At 42.3% G+C, this 19,527-nt stretch overlaps 2 protein-coding genes across 2 annotated transcripts; one reads left to right on the top strand and one right to left on the bottom strand.

Moving 5' to 3' along the window:
- The first annotated feature begins 1,852 nt into the window (after window positions 1-1,852).
- ERCC6L (ERCC excision repair 6 like, spindle assembly checkpoint helicase) lies at window positions 1,853-7,312 on the top strand. Its single transcript, XM_066612680.1, has 4 exons — window positions 1,853-4,673; window positions 4,743-5,078; window positions 5,691-5,755; window positions 7,253-7,312. Exons 1-4 carry the CDS (start codon window positions 1,868-1,870, stop codon window positions 7,310-7,312), a joined length of 3,267 nt encoding a protein of 1,088 aa, XP_066468777.1. The 5' UTR covers window positions 1,853-1,867.
- Window positions 7,313-7,328: 16 nt separating this feature from the next.
- C2H19orf38 (chromosome 2 C19orf38 homolog) lies at window positions 7,329-19,527 on the bottom strand. The gene is made up of 8 exons (XM_066617550.1): window positions 19,445-19,527; window positions 15,795-16,106; window positions 14,011-14,064; window positions 13,647-13,739; window positions 10,314-10,338; window positions 9,548-9,591; window positions 8,165-8,202; window positions 7,329-7,876 (listed from the first exon to the last, which is right to left on the bottom strand). The coding sequence occupies exons 1-8, from the start codon at window positions 19,512-19,514 to the stop codon at window positions 7,766-7,768; spliced, it is 747 nt and encodes a 248-aa protein (XP_066473647.1). The 5' UTR covers window positions 19,515-19,527; the 3' UTR covers window positions 7,329-7,765.

The following is a 19,527-nucleotide window of genomic DNA, read 5'->3' as shown; positions in this document are numbered from 1 at the left end:
AGTTATCTGCCTAAAAAAAGAACTGGCATAGTGGTAGCCATCTCCTCCTAATCCAGGGGTGTCAAACATAAGGCCTATGGGCTGAATGTGGGCCCCAGAAGCAATTTATTCAGCCCCCATTATAACTGGGCTTTCTCATATCTTGAAAATACTGTATGAACAAGATTTGCATATTTTTTTCTTCCATCGTTTGCAGCTAATGAGTGTCTGTGTGAGAACAAAGTGCTTACCTTTGGCCATCATCTGCTTGATGATGTCACTTTTTGCTTAATGATGTCATATCTGGCCCACAGTAGGCACCATGAATGCTAACTTTGCCCCTCTGTATGAAACTAGTTTGACACCATTTCCTAATCTATTATTTGTAACAATCATTTTATAAAATAAAATTTACTTAAGCAGTTACTGTTGATCAGCAAGCATAAACACTCAAGATCATCAAAATGTATGAAGTAATCCACTACCATAGATATGCAAAACATAGAAGCATATCTATTAGAGCACGCACCACACGATTCCTGAACAGTTTTTATCCCACAGCCATAATTACGTTGAATAAGGCAATATAGTTGTTACCATGCTCCTGGGCATTATGGTCTGTTGTACTGTTTTTATAGCATGATGCATGTTGTATAGAATGTGTGGGTGAGTGTGTAGAGTGTGATTGTTGGAATTGTAGTATATATTTATGCTTGTATCTCAAAGGTGCATAAATTTCTTTGTGCTGTAGCACAATGACAATAAAGTTACTACTACTACTACCTGTGAGTCTGCATCTGTCTCCTATGCAGTTCTCTTCTTTGAAGCCACCCATTCTCCCAAGCCATATTAAAATGGCACCATATAGTGCAAAGGGACTTGGATTTTCATGTGATGTTGCCTGACAAAACATTCCTTGAATCAGGATTGTGTGATGAATGCCATATTTTTTCCCCATTTGCATATTTTTATGTATTTTTGGACATGCATAACACCCCAGAAGCTCTTCTGCAGGTTCAGCATCCTAAAAAACTGCTGGGGCATTCTTTGCAAGTAGCTTTTGTTTGGAAACTCCCATTATTCCTCAAATGGATTCAGCTTCTCTTCATGGCTACCCCATCCCCCCAGGGCTGGCATGTGCTTAGTGACTGGGCATCAAATCTGGCCATCTAAATCAATGGTTTCCTACCTTTCAGCGATGGCAGACCACCGCACCTAGTTGTGGACCACAAAGTCCACAGCTGCAGGAGGACGTGGTGATGGTGCAATTACATCATTGCTCCATCACCAATGGCTGCCGGATTGCCCAATTTCGGGCCAATCGGGACCAATGGAGGACCCGCACAGTGCTCCACTTGCTTGCCAACGGCCGGGCCCAACCTACTCTCAGACCATGGGTTGGGAACTGCTGATCTAGATCAAGGGAGCGGGATGAAGTGACTGGGAGAGTTTGCCTTGTTCAATCAGGTAACTTGATGGCATCATTTTATTGAACAAATGTTCTTACAGAGTTTTAAGCCTCTGACCATAAGCTGGCTTTGTTGAGCTTTTCTGACTTTGTGAACTGTATTTTATATCTTACAGATATGTGTGTCAAGCAAAGCAGGAAGCCAAAAATGGAAATCTGGAAGAATCCATCAGACTCTTCAAGCAGGCACAAGAACTCCATCCCAGTGAGAAGCTGACAAATAACATAAAGAAGCTAGAAGATGTGCTGGCTTCACAACTCCTGGATGAGGACAGTGATGATTTTGTGGATGTATGTCAGAGTGGACTAATGCTCTATGGAGGAATGTACGATAAACTCTTTGACCATCAGAGGGAAGGGACTGCATTCTTGTACAGGTTATACCGCGATGGCAGAAAGGGTGGCATCCTGGCAGATGATATGGGTTTGGGAAAAACCGTTCAGGTCATTGCTTTCCTCTCAGGCATGTTTGATGCAGAGCTTATCCAGACTGTGTTGCTAATCATGCCAACAACCCTTATTAGTAACTGGATGAAAGAGTTTGCCAATTGGACTCCCGGACTGAGAGTGAAAGTCTTTCATGGGACCAGCAAGGCTGATCGCAGCAGAAACCTTGAGCGCATCCAAAGGAGGAATGGTGTTTTGATCACTACTTACCAGATGCTCATCAACAATTGGCAGCAGCTCTCTAGCTTTGATCGGAAGGCATTTGTTTGGGACTACGTTGTCCTTGATGAAGCACATAAAATTAAAGATCCTTCTGCCAAAACGACCAAATCTGTGCATGCCATTCCTTCTAAAAACCGCATCCTCCTCACAGGAACCCCTGTGCAAAACAACCTAAAAGAACTGTGGTCCCTCTTTGACTATGCTTGTCAGGGGTCACTTCTAGGCACAATGAAGACCTTTAAGATGGAATATGAAAATCCTATCACAAGAGCTAGGGCAAAGGATGCAACTCCAGGAGAGAAGGCATTAGGTCTGAAGATCTCTGAAAACCTGATGTCTATCATCAAACCGTATTTTCTAAGAAGGAGTAAAGGTGAAATCCAGAAGGAACTTAGGTCTGAAGTTAAAAGCAATCTTCCTAGAGATTCAAATAAGGCTGCTCCTCCTGCAATGCCTTCTCTTCCCAGGAAAAATGATTTGATTGTGTGGGTATATTTAGCACCCATACAAGAAGAAATATATAGGAACTTCCTTTCCTTAGAGCATATCAAGGAATTGTTAATGACTTCACGGTCCCCACTGGCTGAGTTGACTATTTTGAAGAAGCTCTGTGATCACCCCAGGCTATTATCAGCACGAGCATGTAGCCAGCTTGGTCTGGAAGTTTCAGATTATTCTGATTTGGCTGGTGGTGAAAATGAAGCTGATAGGCTTTTGGGTATGAAAAGAAAAATTGAACATGTTTCGGATGAGACTCTGGTTGAGGAATCTGGAAAGCTGCGTTTCCTTGTGGCACTACTTCAAAGACTGCAAGAGGAGGGGCACAGAACACTGGTGTTTTCTCAGTCAGTAAAAATGTTGGATATTATAGAGCGCATTTTGATCCACAGGCATTTTAAGATCATGCGTATTGATGGAACGGTGACTCATCTGGTGGAACGGGAAAAGAGGATTGATGTATTTCAGAATGACAAAGATTATTCTGTCTTTCTGCTGACAACCCAGGTAGGTGGTGTTGGTATAACATTAACTGCTGCTACCAGAGTTGTGATTTTTGATCCTAGCTGGAATCCTGCTACTGATGCTCAAGCTGTGGACAGAGTTTATCGAATTGGGCAAAAAAAGAACGTTGTGATCTACCGACTGATTACATGTGGGACAGTGGAAGAAAAAATCTACAGGCGGCAAGTCTTCAAGGACTCATTAATAAGGCAAACCACTGGAGACAAAAAGAATCCATACAGATATTTCACTATGCAGGAATTAAGGGAGCTCTTCACTCTAGAAGATACTCAAAGCTCAACTACCCAGCTCCAGCTGCAGTCCTTGCATGGAAATCAAAGAAAAACAGATTCCCAGCTTGATGAGCATATTGCATACCTCCACTTGCTAGCAATATTTGGCATATCAGACCATGATCTTATATATACACATGAAACGGTTCATGAGGATGAAGCTGAGAATGAAGAAGCCCATAGGTACATTGAACATAGAGTACAGAAAGCCCAGGAGCTGGTTCAACTTGAGTCACAACTGAAAGACCAACTGATGGAAAACATCAAAAATACGACTGAAGGAGCATGGCTTAGAGAAATTGAATCTTCCATCCAGCCAAGGAAAAAATCACCAAAGCCTTATCCAAATCCCTCTCTTTCCCCACCTGTGTATGTTGAACCCACAAATGAGAATGAAGTTGTCAGTCTTGTTACAGAAGATGACAACAACAGTATCATCAATATTAGCTCTAAAATGACAAGTCTAGTTATTGAGGATGTGGATGACCAACAAATGCTTCAGGACACGTCTAATATGGATAGATCCCTCAGTAAGAATGAAGGCCACAACCAAACAAGAACAGAAGAATCTAATCAAAAACATGATCTAAGTAATAAGTCCTCTTTTCTTCAAGCTTACTCATTATCTAATAAGGAGAACTTCAGCCCTGAATCCAGAAATGCCTCCTGCGATTCATCTGCTGATGCAAACAGCAAGTTAAATTATGTCCAAATGGTAGCACTGCAAGAATCATTTGAACATGACTGTAATGATGATAAACCACAAACTGAAATGTCACTGGATACTGTTACAAGTGCACACGGAGGTACAAGTGAAATTGCTGAGCTAAATGCAACAGCAGCATTTGAACTTCAAACTAGTCACACCATAGAGAGTGGTGTACTGCAGAAATCTGAAATGAATGAAATAGGGTTGGGGATTGATTCTTCCCTGTATCAGGCTGATTTCAATCTTGCCTTAGAAGATTCTGGAGACAAATTACAAGAGGATCTGGAAAAAGAAATGTTTCTGGAGGATTCAGAAAACACTGGCTTTCAGTTGAGACTGGACAGTGGCTGTAGCTCTGAAGCTCAGTCTTGGGTAGAAGAGAACAGGAGCAGCGGAAGGTTCCAGAACAGCAGAATTATAATGGATTCTGTTATTATGGATGGCTGCAGAACAGCTTGTGATGCTTTGATGAACAGTAGCAATAGCTCTCTTGTACATAAAAAGAAGCCAATTAGAAGACTTGTTTCAGATAATGAGGAGGAGGATGAAGATAGTTCTACAATCGACCTGGACAAAAGGAAGCCAATTAGAAGAATTGTTTCAGATAATGAGGAGGATGAAGATAGTTCTGTGATTGACCTGGATGAATATGAGCATCAGAAAGTTTCTCCTTTGAATAATATAACTGGCACTTGCATGTCAACACCAAAGACTAACACACAGGTGGCTGATCTGTGTTTCTCTCCAAGGATAAAAGTTAGTGGAAGAAAATCCACTGCTTCTCGACGATCCCTTGCTAATGTGGTATTGGATCAAGTGGAGGACCTTGCAGAAACTTTGGACTTTGCCAGTAATACATGTCCTGAAAGGGATTTTGAGGATGACCTTTGCAGGAGAATAAACTCAACCATAGCAGATTATGGCCAGGACTCTATGGAGACAGAAGAAGAACCATCAGGTGAAACACTAGATTCAGAGAGCAAATCAAGCTATTTAAATGATGCAGAGTCTTCTGGAGATGCTTTTGTTCATTTTGTGTGAATTGAGACTTAAGAGGGTGAATCCTCCCTTCCCCAATCAACCTAAGCAGAATTCCTGGTGAAGAAAACATAACTGCTTTATTAAACTACATAGTTGTCTAGAAATCTTAAAATCATTGTGCAGTTTTATTCAGGAGAGGGGGAACAATGAAAGAAACTTAATTCCAAATTTAAATTAGTTGTACACAGATAAATTAAAACACTTGCCTGCTTTTTTGCATATGCAAACTAATAAATCTCAGTCAGTGATTCTCAAACTGGTAGGTCGAACCCACCAGCTCATGTAAAGCTTCCCTGGTCCCTTTAAGGGGTAGGGAGCAAGGGTAGTGAAGCAATCCCAGGATCGCATTGCTAACAGGGGTAGAAGGGGGTGCTTTTACTTACAGATGGGTGCAGGATATTACAGGAGGAGCAGGGAGCCCTCTGCAGGGCCTCCCAATGCTTAGAACGTTGAAAAACGCAAGCACAAAGCACTTCCTTTGGAAGTGCTTTATGCTCATTTTTTTCAACATTGTTTTTCAACATTGTAGGACTTGGGGAGCCCTGCAGAGAGCTGCGTGGAGCTCCCCAGTCCTGCAATGTCCTGCGCCCATCTGTAAGTAAAAGTACTCCCCTTCCACCCCCATTAGCGATGTGATCCTGGGGATTGTGTTGCAGCCCTCGCCCTTCCCCTGCAAAAACTTGCCCCAGGAATAAAGCTCCCAGGAAATCAGAGATCTATAGCAGAGTTAATACTACTGTACTAGGATGCTACATCATCAGTGTCAATATGGATCTACTTATTAAGGGAAATGGGTTGGGGTCCTTTGCTCTTTCTGTAATTTTTAAGACCTAGTTTAGTTCACTTGAATGTATCTGCCTCATGGTCTGGTTATTTTGCTTTGTAGACAACTTTTACAGGATCAGAAAACTGAAGATCACATTGCCACTATGCAATTAACAGAATAGCCGCTAAACTTTAGTCCAGCAATGTCATGCATGCAGGTGCAGCCTGTTTATCCACAGATTTTTTCTCTTTGTCTCAATGTGAATGGGGTGGGGGAACAGAAAGTTACACACACCTTTGCCTCCTTTGCCCTGCACTGGTGTCTCGCTCCATTTCCAGGCAGCCCAAAACACTGCAAAAAGGCTCTGCCTCGCCCAGGCAGGGAAAATAGCCCTGGAAGAGGTTCCCTTTGCAAAGGAACAGTAACACTCCTGGAGCCCCTGAGCCAGCAAAGAGGCTGAAGAGGGGGCCAAAAATCTCTGTAGCCTGAACACGTGCAGCAAGGTGGAGCTTGCTCTCACTCTTTCTCACTCACACGGGGCAGGTGTGGTAGCAACAGAGGGGATTGCTTTAAAAAACCCAGGGAGTGTTTGCCAAATCCCCCCCCCCTGAGATGGTGCAGGCAATCAGGAACACAAGCAACCCCCCCCCCCATGGTGCAGGCTATCACTGACACAAGCAAGCCTTCCCACCAAGCAAAGCATGAGATTTAGCCTACAATCCTCTCCACACTTTCCTGGGAGTAAGCCCCATTGACTACAATGGGGCTTACTTCTGATTAGAAATGCATAGGGCTGGACTCTTAAAAGATCAGCATCCCATGTGAAAGAAGCTGGGCAGCTGGGAGGGCTGAGTGTGGAGGGGAGGGGATTGATAACAGCTGCCTTAGTTTCCTTCCATCTGGAAGTGTCAGGCTGCAGCGTATTTGCGTAACTCTATGGAATTTAGCACAATGTGTTTTTTGTTAATCATGCCGAATCACAGAACAGAACTAACGCAGATAAATAGGCTCCACCTGTATTGTTTTTTCCTTGAAGCATGGTATATATATGCAGCACTGTTTACACTTTCCCTTTCCTCTGTACTACCTGTGTATATTTGCCAACTGAGGATATTATTAATTATTAACAGTATTTATATACCACTTTTCAACAAAAATTCACAAAGCAGTTTACAGAGAAAAATCAAATAACTAATGGCTCCCTGTCCCAAAAGGGCTCACAATCTAAAAATCACAATCTAATACTTTATACACCTGATGAAATGGACTTTTGTTCATACCTTAATAGTTTGTTAATCTTTAGTGTGTAACGGGATTCTTTGCAGTTTTTGATCCAGGAACGGAATTCTGAATTTCTCACTGCTGGAGGACGTGTGAAAATATAGAGGATGCACATGCTGCTTTGTGTAACAAAAATTTTTATTTGTCTGCTCCAACATACAGATGTGTAGACAATGGCAGTATTTCTGAATGTTCAGCCACCTCTTATAATCAGCTCCTCCTTTCAGTCTTGTCATAGTTCTAGAACTGAAGAACTCCCAAAGTTATATTTATCTTCATCGTTCCTACTCCTCCCAAGCTAGGACTGAAGAAAAGGCTGTAGAAATGGTTGATGTCAGCTGTATCTCTTTTCCTTCATGACCCAATTTCATAGTGTGTGACTGGGGGAAGTAGGAGGTAGATGAATACAGTATCTAGTGACGCCATGAACAATCAGCCTCTGGTTAGAAATACCTAATAAACTGGGTTACTGATAATGCTATGAAGGAAAAACTTGATGGACACTGATGTAATGGATGGTTCACAGGTGGGCCTCCTGAGCCAGTGATCCTAAGAAGTCATTCTGGTGCTCTGAAAGTGCAGAAATCTGGCTTTTTCAGGGAACTACCGGATGTTGGTCTTGTGCCTGTGGCTGAGGTGATCCAGTCATCGACAACCTGGTCTGTTCTCTTGTGGGATAAAAAAACGAAGATGGGGATAAATGGAGGAAGCAAAATACGATGGCATGGGTGGGGAGGTACTGGGATAAGGGCCACGTATACCTGTTACAAGGCAATGTCTCTTTTCTGCATTGAGTGAGGTGCCATTAACATCCCTCCTACACAACTCTTGGTGAATGCCTTGAGTGATTTCATGCCAGCTATGGAAGAGCTATATGTTTACGACATTCCAACAGGTCCTCCACTCACTCTGTATAAAGCAATAACATTTCTAACCCTGGGTCCTTGATAACTTACCATTGTCACAGTGAACATGCAGTTATCAAAGGATGTCTCTGTGGAAGGAGTAGTGTGAATAAAATTAGTGGCTAACCAAAGAATTGAATCACGCAAATACTTCAACATCTAAATGAATGTGTCATTGCCCCTGCACCACTCAAAATAAATGATAATACTTCCTTATCTTTGTTTATGGGTATAACTTCAGAAAAGTAAATCAAGGAAGTGATACGTCGCCAGACATGTAGTAATAATATTACCACTGAATGACAACAACACAGGACCCAGTCCTATCTGACTTTCCAGCACTGATGCAGTCACAATGCAACCCCAAGGTAAGAAAACAAACAACCCTCTACCTTGAAGAGACCTCCATGATATCCATCAGCACCAAAGAATGCAGCATACACCCCATTGGCACAGCTGCATCAGTGCTGAAAATGAAATGAATAGGATTGGGCCCTCAGTCAGTGAGCAGATGGGGTAATTTGGATTGTAACTTCATTAAAAAAAGAAAAACTCAATACAAGCAATATACAGTTAATATAAACTTTGTTCATGTGCTGCTTTAGCACCAACCAACCCACCTACCTTGCATTTTTTTAGGGGTTTGCTTAGGTACCTAATAAGAAAGATAAATCTGAGGGCAGCGGTTTTCAAATTCTTGGGGAGAGTTTGAGTCATTCTTAAGTTCTTGTGGGGGTGGGGAGAGGCAGTAGTGTGATTCCCCAGAATCACGCCACTCAGGGGGGTTGCAGGGGCTTGGGTCCACTTACCTGAGCCTCCTGCAGCCTCCTGGGGGTGCGGGGAGCCCTACGCGACCTTCTGCAGGACTCCCTGCAGCTTCAGAAGTGGAAGTGGAGCGATCCTGGGGATCGCGCCCCTGTCTCCTCCCTGCCCCTTAAAAGGCAGAGGCCAGGGCCCACAGGCTGGGGCATTGCAACGCCCCAGTCTGAAAAGGCTGGGGCATTGCAACGCCCCAGTCTTAGGGTACAGGTGAGCAGACAGTGGGGTGAGAGCTGCACTTGGCCAATGCCCCAGGCGCTCTGGGGTGGTGGTGGACAAATATAGACCCCGTTTCAATAGCCTTGAAAGGGTTTGTGAAATTGTTGTTGAGCCCTTTCAAGAAGTTGTAAATCAGCATAGCTCCTTTGCATGCTAATGAAGATAAAGTTGCAGGACCCTCCTCCAGAATGAAGGTCCTATGCCATGGGGTCAACCAGCATTCTTGTATCCAAGCTGAGATCTATTCTGAGCCAAGCACTGCCACAGCAACTGTGGCGACTCGTGCCTGTATACAAATATTTCCCGTGCAGGGCAATCAGCATAGCTCTTCAAGAGCAATTGGAAGGAACCCCATAAGTAGGTGAGGGATCTCTTTGGAATTTGAATTTTACATACCTGTTTGGGGGTGACTTGATGCTGTCCAGCAAGATTTCAGCTCTCTAAGCAAACAAAAACATATAACAAAAACATTTTCCGATCCTACAATACCCACTTCAAAGAAAACTGTTGAGGGTTCCTCTCTGCATTGGAACCAAACTAGATGTTGCTTTAAACATGCTCTACAGCAGGTGACCCCAAAGTATGGTCCACAGGTCACATCCCACTAATACATGTTGAATGTGTGCTGAGCCCAGTGGCATTATTACTACTTGCAAGCACCCCACCTCATCTGCCACCATACTCCTTCTTCCTGGGTTATTCGTGCTGAGAGCCTAGCTGAAACTGGCAACAAAATGCCCTGATGCTGCAAATCCTTTGCAAATATTTCTGTCCTATCATGAACATTCTTAGACTTCTGTACAAAATAAATTATTTTACAAAACTGACTTGCTTCGGTCCCTAAAAGCAAGATTTGAGTGATGTGTCGCAGGTAGCTGAAAGGTTTGTTTACAAAGGTGAACTTCACAAACAGCAACTTCTGTCCAGAATATGGCTGTCACAATCTAGCTTAACAAGCTTTGAGCACATCACTCATAGCTACACATTAACATCCCTTAGCGAAGGAAAATCTGTCCTTGGGAGAAAGCTATTTTGCTCTTCCTCTATTCCCTACTCCAAACAGGCAAACTTGTGGCCAACTCAGCCTTGTAAGACACTGAGAACATTTCAATTGATCACGGGTTTTGGAGGGTAAACTACTCCACAAGGCTGAACATCTCACCTTTTCTTCTTTCTTCTGTCCTTAACTGGTTGAAAAAGAAAATAAAGAGGGGAGGTGTCAGGAAAGGATATGTACTAATGGCATTGTAAGTTACATTGAAGCATACAGCATGCAATATCCAGTGGATGACTGCTTTCTTGAAGGGTGACCAAGCAAGGAGGAGGAAAGGGCTTCCACCCATTATGCCTTGAATGAATAAAACACAATATTTATGGGGGCTGCCTGTAGCCAAACACGTTGACATGCTAATACAGATCATGCCGCTTTATTTACTGGGGGTTCCATTACAGAACCCCTAGTGGATAAAAAAAGTCAGTGAATACCAAATCAGTGGAAAAAGAGCTTTAAAGACCCACTTCCAGGTTTCTTGCTCCTCCATTGTCGCTCCAGAATTCATTGGTATAGATGCTATACCTCATGCAGCCACTAGATGGGGTGAATAATGGAATCTAGTGGAATGAAATTACATCACTAACCATCCCACTGATACAGATGCAGTCACGCATAGTCTCTGTGTTGCTCTTCAAGATACCCGTAACACCAATCATAGACTTGTCCCCAGCAGAGTGTATATTGGGCATGTCAGTGTGAAATTACCATTTCCCCACTTTTTGGAATATCTAGATCATGCCACTGACAATCCATTGCTTTGTCCCATTGTCTTTTTTCAGATCCCAGTGGGGGGCATGGGGAGGTTTACAATAAAAAGCAACTGTAACAACAGCCGGCCTAGTGTGAGCTGGCCAAGTGTTACTGAAGTTCATTTGGAAATGAATGAGCAAACACCAAGCACAACTTGTGGAGAGAGGGGTGATTCTAGTTTGGACTAAACAAAGCACCCACCTTTGTGGAACACCGCCTGTTGTCACTGAATTTCAGGCAAGGGATCTAGCTCAACCAGAGGTTTGTTTAAAAAAAAAAAAAGCTCCTTTTGGTTATCTTTTGTCATACTTTCATTTTCCTACAGTTGACTTTACTAAAATCGGCACTTTAATGAGTCATTTCTTGCTCCTTGGGAGGAAGCTTCTTAAAAATTTTTCATTTCAATTGCATAATTGCATTTTTTTTAATGAATGAATGAGAGCCCACTTCCAGGAAACAGTGGAAAAGAAATGTCTCCTTAAGGCTGTGGTTGAATGCATATTTACTTGAGAGTAGGCCCCATTGAACATACTACTGATTCAATGTGCATAAGATCAGGCTGCATAGGGCTGATTTTGTAGAAAGAAAAAAAACTTTACAGTGTGATACAGTTCCCACCCCTTTAACCAAAACAGCAATCCCAGTGAAGCTCCTTCCCCATTCATAGGAAACCTTGCTTGTCTTGCAAGCAAGAGGTGTTGCAAGCAAGAAGCATAACTGTCTTATAAGGGAAATATAAGGGAGATAAGGGAAATATCTTGCCACCTCACTTGAATAACAACTGAGCAGATTCACTTCTTTCTCCCAAGTCACAGACCAAGATTAGCCATCAATCTGTTATCAAGTGGCAGGAGCAAGGTGTTAAAACCCTCCACTCCCCCCATCTCATTTTGTATTCCCCTGGCACTATTATTTTTTAAATAAACAAAGATCCAATGCATGTGTTCCGTGTAATGTGTAGTTTTGCTCTCAGCTCCACTGAACTGAATGGAAGTTACTGCCAAGAAGCGTATTTCGGATCTTGCCTGTGGACATGGGCACTTATGAGATTCTTATGGGCAATGTAAGATTCTATCAAGTACAGTTCTGGAATCAGCTGATCATGGAAGAGCAATGCTTCAGAGATGCAAAAGGGCCCTAGTGTGGAAGGAAACCAAGCCTAAAGCACAACTGCATCTGCTCACGTTCATCCCTTGTTACCCTTACTTGTCTCTTTCCACCCTTCCCTCTCTCTGTTGTCTACTGTCAAATGTTAGTTTGGAAGTTCCCTATGGGGAAGGGAGGATCACTCACTGGCCAGGAAAAAAAAAATGGCTTGGCTTTCTTTTGTACCTTTAACTATAGTTTGATCTGCAGAAATCAACTGCTGAAGCTTTTCTCTGAATAGAGATAACTTGCTAAGGCCAGCAGTTTAAGGGCCCAATCCTATACAACTTTCTAGTGCTGATGCCACTCTAATGGAGTCCTGAGGCAAGGAAACTCGAGGAGGCGTCTGTGACTGCTGCCTCACTGTAGGATGCAGTGCATGCCCCATTGGCATGGCTACAGCAGCTCTGGAAAGTTGGATAGTATTGTGCCCTAAGTTGCTATGAAAGGCAAAAAGAATACAGTACTGGTGAGTAAAAAAGTTGGCAGCCATAGGAGAGAAACTGTCTTTAACTGCTATTGTTATGGAACTCTCTCTTGGTAGAACTAAGAACACTGCTTTCCCTGCTAACCTACCAACAAGACCTTCAAACTCGTCTTTTTCATTTGGCTTTTCCCTCTTGAATATGTGTGATGTTTGATTTGTCTTTGCTGTTGGCATTTGATATTCCCTATACTTTTTATGCCTGTAATTTTAGATATGCATATGAGTGGTATCCTGCTTCTGCTGTTTTATTTTGTATCTATTTGGTATTGATGATTTAATTGGTTTTTATTGTAAGCCACCTTGGGTGCCCTATATTTTAGGGGGTGGGATACAAATGTAGTTTAAATAAAATGAATATATTCTAAAAGCTCACTAATAAATATGACTAGAAATAATAACTAGAACATTTCCAAATCAAGCCATTTTCTACCTGAGCATGCTAACTAATAGAACTCAACTAATAAATAAATAATAGTCTCTCCCCACCAATCTTATCTCTTCCCAGACCAATACAAACCCATTCATTGTATACAAACCCATTCATTGTATCTTTACTCTGGAAGACCTATCAATGTCACAAACCTTTCACAACTTCAGATCTTGCGGATGTTTTTAGAGTGTGCCCAGCAAAAGACCCAAGGATTTATTAGTCAACATTGTTTGTAAGATAGTAACATGACGAAAGACTTAGAAATTTTCATTCTGGCCATCATTTGTATTAGTTTGTGCCATTAAATAAAGAGATAACCCCTGCTAATTGGGCAAGAGGCACTTTTTCAAGTGGGTGCTCCTCTTTTTAGCAGGGGGAGAGTAACTGGCCCACCTCACCCCAGCAGTGTCTTTTCTGGTGGCTGTCTGCTGGTGTTCTTTTTGCATCTTTTTGGATTGTGGGCCCTTTTGGGACAGGGAGCCATTAGATAATTGATTTTTCTCTGTAAACCGCTTTGTGAACTTTTAGTTGAAAAGCGGTATATAAATACTGTTGTTAATAATAATAATAATAATAATAATAATAATAATAATAATAATAATAATAATAGGTTTTACATTCCACGTACAGCGTTGAATGACTATCACAAGCACCACCACGATCACAACGAGGAGCAGCACTCCAGTTACACTCAAGGCAGTAGGAAGAACCCAGGTTGAACCTGAAAACGCAGACAGGAGGTCAGTTACATTAATAGCAAGAGCAAAATATAAGAGAGCACACATCTATCTTTTTCTTCACGACCAAGGAAGAAGCAAGAGGGTTATCTTCCCCCTCCTCTTTCCTGCTCTCAGGCAAGACTTTATATATAAAGTTCTGTGTTAAGACCTCCCATCTAACATTTCTTGGTTTTTTTTTCTGGGTCATTTCCACAGCATCTCTCAGTCTTCTTCCCAGGCACTTGCTGCCTTTGTATTTGGGCCTATGCTCACCTTTTGAGTCAGATCCTGGAGAATCTATTGGAGGGGAGGTAGTCGAGTCGGATGCTGAAACACAAAAAGAGACTTTTTTTTCTTGTTGAGAAGAGTTTTGCAAATTTAAAATAAAAATTGGGTTTGCTCAAAGGAAGTATCCAAACCTTGCAAGAATCCACCTGATCTCCAAAAACAGAATAGAAACTTCCAGCCTGCCCACCTCCCTCCCCCAATAAAACTGATTGTAGAATTCATTCATAGCTCAGAGTTCCCCACTGCTATGGGGTGGGAAAGGGACGGGTTATGTTTGAAAGAAGTTCTTCCTGACTTCCCTCAGGAAGAGGAAAAGGGAAGCCTGGGTGCCTGTTCTGTCAATATTATGTAGTGAACACAGTGAGGAGGACAGAGATGCCTCGTCCATAGACGTTTGGAACATAACCAAGAGTCAGGTGGTACGATGGAACGGACTGGGGTATGGAACTTTGTGCGAAAACATGGAATGGCATAGCAGTACAAGAGATGTGTAGTTTCCCAGAACATGCAAAACTACTTTTGCACCTACAAGGAAGTTGAGACAAGTTATACATAGGAAATAAAAAGGTGGGAAGGTGAAATGATACTATTGCTGCTGACTACCGCAACCCTGGCCAAAGTTTTTGTCTATCAGTTTGTCTGTCACCTTAGACTATCAAGAAGCACCTGTAGTAGTCTTCTTAATAAAACTCTATGGGTATGATGCATGAAACCAGAAGACATAAGAAAGTGATGTTTTGACAAGCAGTGTCTGCTTCAGCAGCTGGGTGTATGGCAGACATTCAAGGCCCACACTGTGTAACAACCCACAACAAAATCTTGACCCTTGTCGGGTTTGGCAGTTGATCTTTTGCTGATAAGATTGGATACCATTGCTCTTGTTCAACTGTCAAATTGATGAGGACAAAGATACTAGCAGGTGTCAGTAGCAACTAAAATGGTTCATGCTGGACACTTGAAATAGAGTCAATTCCAGAACTAAACAATGGCTTACAAGAGTCTGGTGAGTCATCAAAATGGAAACACTAAGGCTAAAGCAGCTCTGGGAAGTCTGTTAGGGAATGTTATCTGTTGGCAGAAGCCTGGCTGAAGCTCATAACCTATGGAATATGAGCAAATGGGGAATATTCCAGACAGTATCTGCCATTTGTCTTGCCCATCTAGCTGGAATGTCAGATCTTATGTGGTCACAGGTAAGTTTTCTAAATAAAATAAAACATATGTATCTTCAGGCAGGGATGACCAACTTCCATATATACATTAGAGGCAGTGTATTCTTCAGACTGGGGTCCAGAAGCCAGAAATGTATTTTGCTTCTCATTGTGGCTCCTCGTGAAAGGTCAAGCTTTATAAACACAGTGCAACCTTTCCTATATGTGAAACTGTTGCCAAATGTAATGAACACAGTGGGCTACCAGGTGCCAGATAAAGTTGCAACAGGGGCTAAATGACCAGTCGGTTATGATTGTTGTTGATGGAAGCAAACACATACATTTGCCATCCCCAACCTGCCAGGGACATGCAGTCAGCGGAGGTTGGGGAAGCAGAGCGTCGCCTGTCATATACAGTGAAAAAAGCGCCAGCCTCCCCTGTGATTGTGACATGCCGCAGATTCTGAGTGGCCCCCACAATCCCTTGCAGAGCTACAGCAAGTGCCTCCCTAGCCGTTCACCGCATGTCACTGCAGCCTGCATATGATGACAAGAGTTGTAAGGGCAACCCCTACCCATTCCCCCAAAACAAGTAAATCCAACTTGAAAGGCACATACCTTCCATTACAATCAGCAAGATGTGACTGAGTTCAGACATCTGCAATTGGCTTCCATTGTACAGGCGATAGCGACATCTATACTGATCTCCATCCCTGGTGCTGGTACGCTCCAGAAGGAAGGTAACCTGATGCTGGGTCTCTGCAGCAGCCAGGCTCTGCACTACTTGATCTTGGCCTTCCTTGAGCAAATCAAACCAGGTGTCTACATAGTTCCTAGGCGCCATGCATATTATCTTGATTGCGTTCCCTTCTACATGGATGTCCTGGTGAACAAGTGGAGCAGGAAATAAGCTGGAAACCACCAAAGAGCCTGAAATAGCACAGTGCAAGGGGTAAGGAGGGCAGAAATGGATTTTTATGAGAGCCACTGAGTTGTCCTATCAAAACTGTTTACAGGAAAGTATCTATTGGGGCAAATCCCCAATCCCAGCAAATCCCTACTGACTGAGATATGGAAACTCCTTTTCTTGAACCAACTCTAGTTCTGGTTAGTTTTATTATTACAAATTTCTACTTTTCTCTCAGAAAATTTAAAAGGGCTTACAATAATTATAGATGCAATGACTGAAACCAAGTAGACATTAATACACTCAGAAACCAATGAAAACTGTTTAAAAGACAGCTGTAGCAGCTATAAAAACAGGCATCAGCATAGAAAGGGAACCAATCCCAGGCAGAGCAGCACCAGCCCATCTCAAATATCCCCCTCAAAACACAAACAGTTCTTAATTATATTTAATACTGAGGGCAAATATTCAGAGAAACCTGATGTTCTCATCAAATAGTCAGCTTTGTGGCCAGTCAGCTGTTTATTCTAAGAACCAGGGGGATTCTTGGCCAGCTGTTGGCAGGATTACTTTTTACAACAAAATATAGAGGCAGATCTCTATTCAGATGTTCTGTCCTATTCACGTTTTGGAAGCAGATAAGCTTGATAAGGCAATATCAAATCTATCATGTCATTGGACGAGCATACTAGTCTGTTCAATTCCATCATTATGGGCATGACATTGAGCCTCTGTTGGTCCATATGCTACTTCTTAATTTCTGTAACTCCTGGATCCTCCTGCATTTCACTTTCTTCTTTCCCATGTGGTGAAATTTGCACTTCATTTGTATTACAAGTGTCAACTCCCAGCTATGAATTGGGATGCTCCAATTTTGAATTGAGCGTTTTGCCTCTTATGTGCTATGTCTTCCTGTTGCTTCCAATAGGTTTGCAAAACTCCTGTATTACACCATCACATCTGGTTGCAGCTTGCTTTGTGCCTCTGCTTTTCGGACTTTGGTTCCAAATATTAATACTTTTATTAATTATTATCCAATAGACGCTGTTCTTCTTTGGGTTTTTTGGATTATGAACCACTCTGTGCATTTTCTGCATGGCGGTGGTTTGACACTGCCAACACCCCCCCCCCCGGCATGTTTATGGTATGTTTGCCACAGTGTGTGCACTCCCCCCACTGGCGCTAGTGCGCTGTTGATCCTAGGAGAAGAAAACACTCCAATGAATTATTTTAAAGTTGATTTTGCTGCTGTTGTTGCACAGTTTTAGTGGAGTGTGGCTATGAAGGGAGTGTCATGAAAAGCTTCTGCACTTCAAATTTACCACAACGCTGCTTGTTGGTGAGCACTAAGCACTCCATTTCAGCAACGGCTACTGTATGTCAAACACTCATAACCCATTTTTCCCAGGTTACAAACTAACCAAAGGCAGAGTTCCAGTGCAGCTCCCTGAAATGAATGGGTATCATTTCAATAACTACATTATTTTCCCCAAGAAGAAAAGTAGACATATGAGAGGGACTATCAGTGGGAACACGGGGAGTGGAGTAGAGGCATACAGAATGGAAAAGCATCTAGGTATTGGCACCAAAACAGTCAACACCAACACACACAGAATGAGCATCTAGTCACAAGAACTGACCAATGCAATTACTACTACCCATTATTTATCACTATCCTCGTGCTTCTTTGTCTCTCCATAGGCAGTCAGGCAGCCAGCCATTCAATATACTCATAAGAAAGGCTCTTCAATGGCCCACAGCATCAGCAACTGTGACCAGCAGCGGTTACTCTGTGGAGTTGCAATTTTCCACACCAGCCCTTTCTCCTGGGACACCATAGCTGGGATTAAATTATTATTATTATTATTATTATTATTATTATTATTATTATTATTATTATTATTATTATTATTAACAGTATTTATATACCGCTTTTCAACTAAAAGTTCACAAAGCAGTTTACAGAGAAAAATCAAATAACTGAATGGTTTCCTGTCCCAAAAGGGCTCACAATCTAAAAAGATACAAAAGATTACCAGCAGACAGCCACTAGAACAGACACTGCTGGAGTGAGGTGGGCCAGATACTCTCTCCCTGCTAAAAAAAAAGGAGCACCCACTGAAAAAGTGCCTCTTACTGAATCAGCAGGGGTTGTATGCTAAACTGATAGTTCACTGAACTATAGCTCTCCACAGAGCTCCTTCAGTCCTACAGCTGGGTCTGTACAGAATTGTTGAGGGTAAGAAGGGGACATGTCATGGCTTGGTTCCTGTGAGGGCTCCTTCATGAGTTATTCTACTATCTGCTGTGTGTTAAGGGTGCAGCTCACTGACTCAATAATCCCACTTTCATTCAAACTTATTCTCACCCTCAAGACACCCTTTTCTTCATAATATTCATCTCAGCACCCCCTGGAGTGGGAATCAAGCTCATGTCTCTTGCTTTCCAGCACCTTGTTTTGTTGCTGTTGATCTACCAGGCAACCCATAGTCAGTACTACCTCCTGTGACTCACCACCACTATCTTTTCTGTTCTTTTTTCATTTGGCTTCAGTCTTTCCTTGCAAAATGTTTGTTCCCATCATACAGACACCACTGGAAATATCTTTTATGCAGTGAATATTAAGATCACTAGTTCCACAGTAGGACTTCTAACCCTTCTCTCAGAGGCCCTGTGAACCTACGGATTCCATGTGTCCATGTCTCTGGTAAAAGTACTGCTTGCAGGTTATTATAGTGTCTCTCTCTCTTTTTCTAAAACTGTTCTTGTGTTTTCTGGTTGGCTGTTGAAAAAGTATAGAATTTTGACATTATGCCGGTGTCAGCCCTTGCAAGTAGCACAGGATCAGCTGACATTGTTTCCTGAAAACACTATTCTAGTTTGTTTTGTGGGCAACCTCAGATAAGAAGACCTTATTTACACCAGCATTATTACTCCCTCCTGTGATTCTCATTCAACCTAATTAAGAAAAACACCAATCAGTAGTTCAAGAAGTTGATCTCCAAAGATTGTTTTCCCAGCTTTAAGCCACCATCTTCTTGGAATCCCACCCTCTGATCTAGTTAATTCAAGACTCTTGTTTAGTCTGCAGGCTGCAAAGGTTAATATCTCAATCAGTGTAGCCTGGACAATACCTAACAAAGTTTCATACCATATATACAATATACAATTATACAAAATATGTTATACAAAAGCCCCTGCTTAAGTCCTGGATTGCTTGACTTCTAAATTCCTTGGTCATATTGCTCACTAACCTAATCTATTAAGACAGGACACAAATTTCCCACCAATGTAATCTCTTTCTTTTGCATCCAGAAGATTCTTGCATGTAATACATGGTAAAAGAGAAGGGGAGACATACCAGCTAGAAGAAAGAGAATTTTCAGATCCATGTTACTGTGGAACATCTTGAAACTTTTATAGACAGGCATGGAAAAAGTTGAC

The sequence above is a fragment of the Tiliqua scincoides genome, chromosome 2 (genome assembly GCF_035046505.1).
Source record: "Tiliqua scincoides isolate rTilSci1 chromosome 2, rTilSci1.hap2, whole genome shotgun sequence".
Taxonomy (NCBI): Eukaryota; Metazoa; Chordata; class Lepidosauria; order Squamata; family Scincidae; genus Tiliqua; species Tiliqua scincoides.
This window is presented reverse-complemented; position numbering and strand designations above follow the sequence as displayed.

Bases quoted from the DNA above. Each gene is read 5' to 3' on its own strand.
- ERCC6L (XM_066612680.1), top strand. From the start codon at position 1,868: ATGGGTTTGGGAAAAACCGTTCAGGTCATTGCTTTCCTCTCAGGCATG. The intron at 4,674-4,742 runs GTTCTACAATCG...AGGAGGATGAAG, and splicing joins TGAGGAGGAGGATGAAGATA to ATAGTTCTGTGATTGACCTG. The intron at 5,756-7,252 runs GTAAGTAAAAGT...GATTCTTTGCAG, and splicing joins GCAATGTCCTGCGCCCATCT to TTTTTGATCCAGGAACGGAA.
- C2H19orf38 (XM_066617550.1), bottom strand. From the start codon at position 19,514: ATGCCTGTCTATAAAAGTTTCAAGATGTTCCACAGTAACATGGATCTG. The intron at 10,339-13,646 runs GTACGTGGAATG...TTTTTCAACCAG, and splicing joins TGTGATAGTCATTCAACGCT to TTAAGGACAGAAGAAAGAAG. The intron at 8,203-9,547 runs GTATGTAAAATT...CTCCTTCCACAG, and splicing joins ATCAAGTCACCCCCAAACAG to AGACATCCTTTGATAACTGC.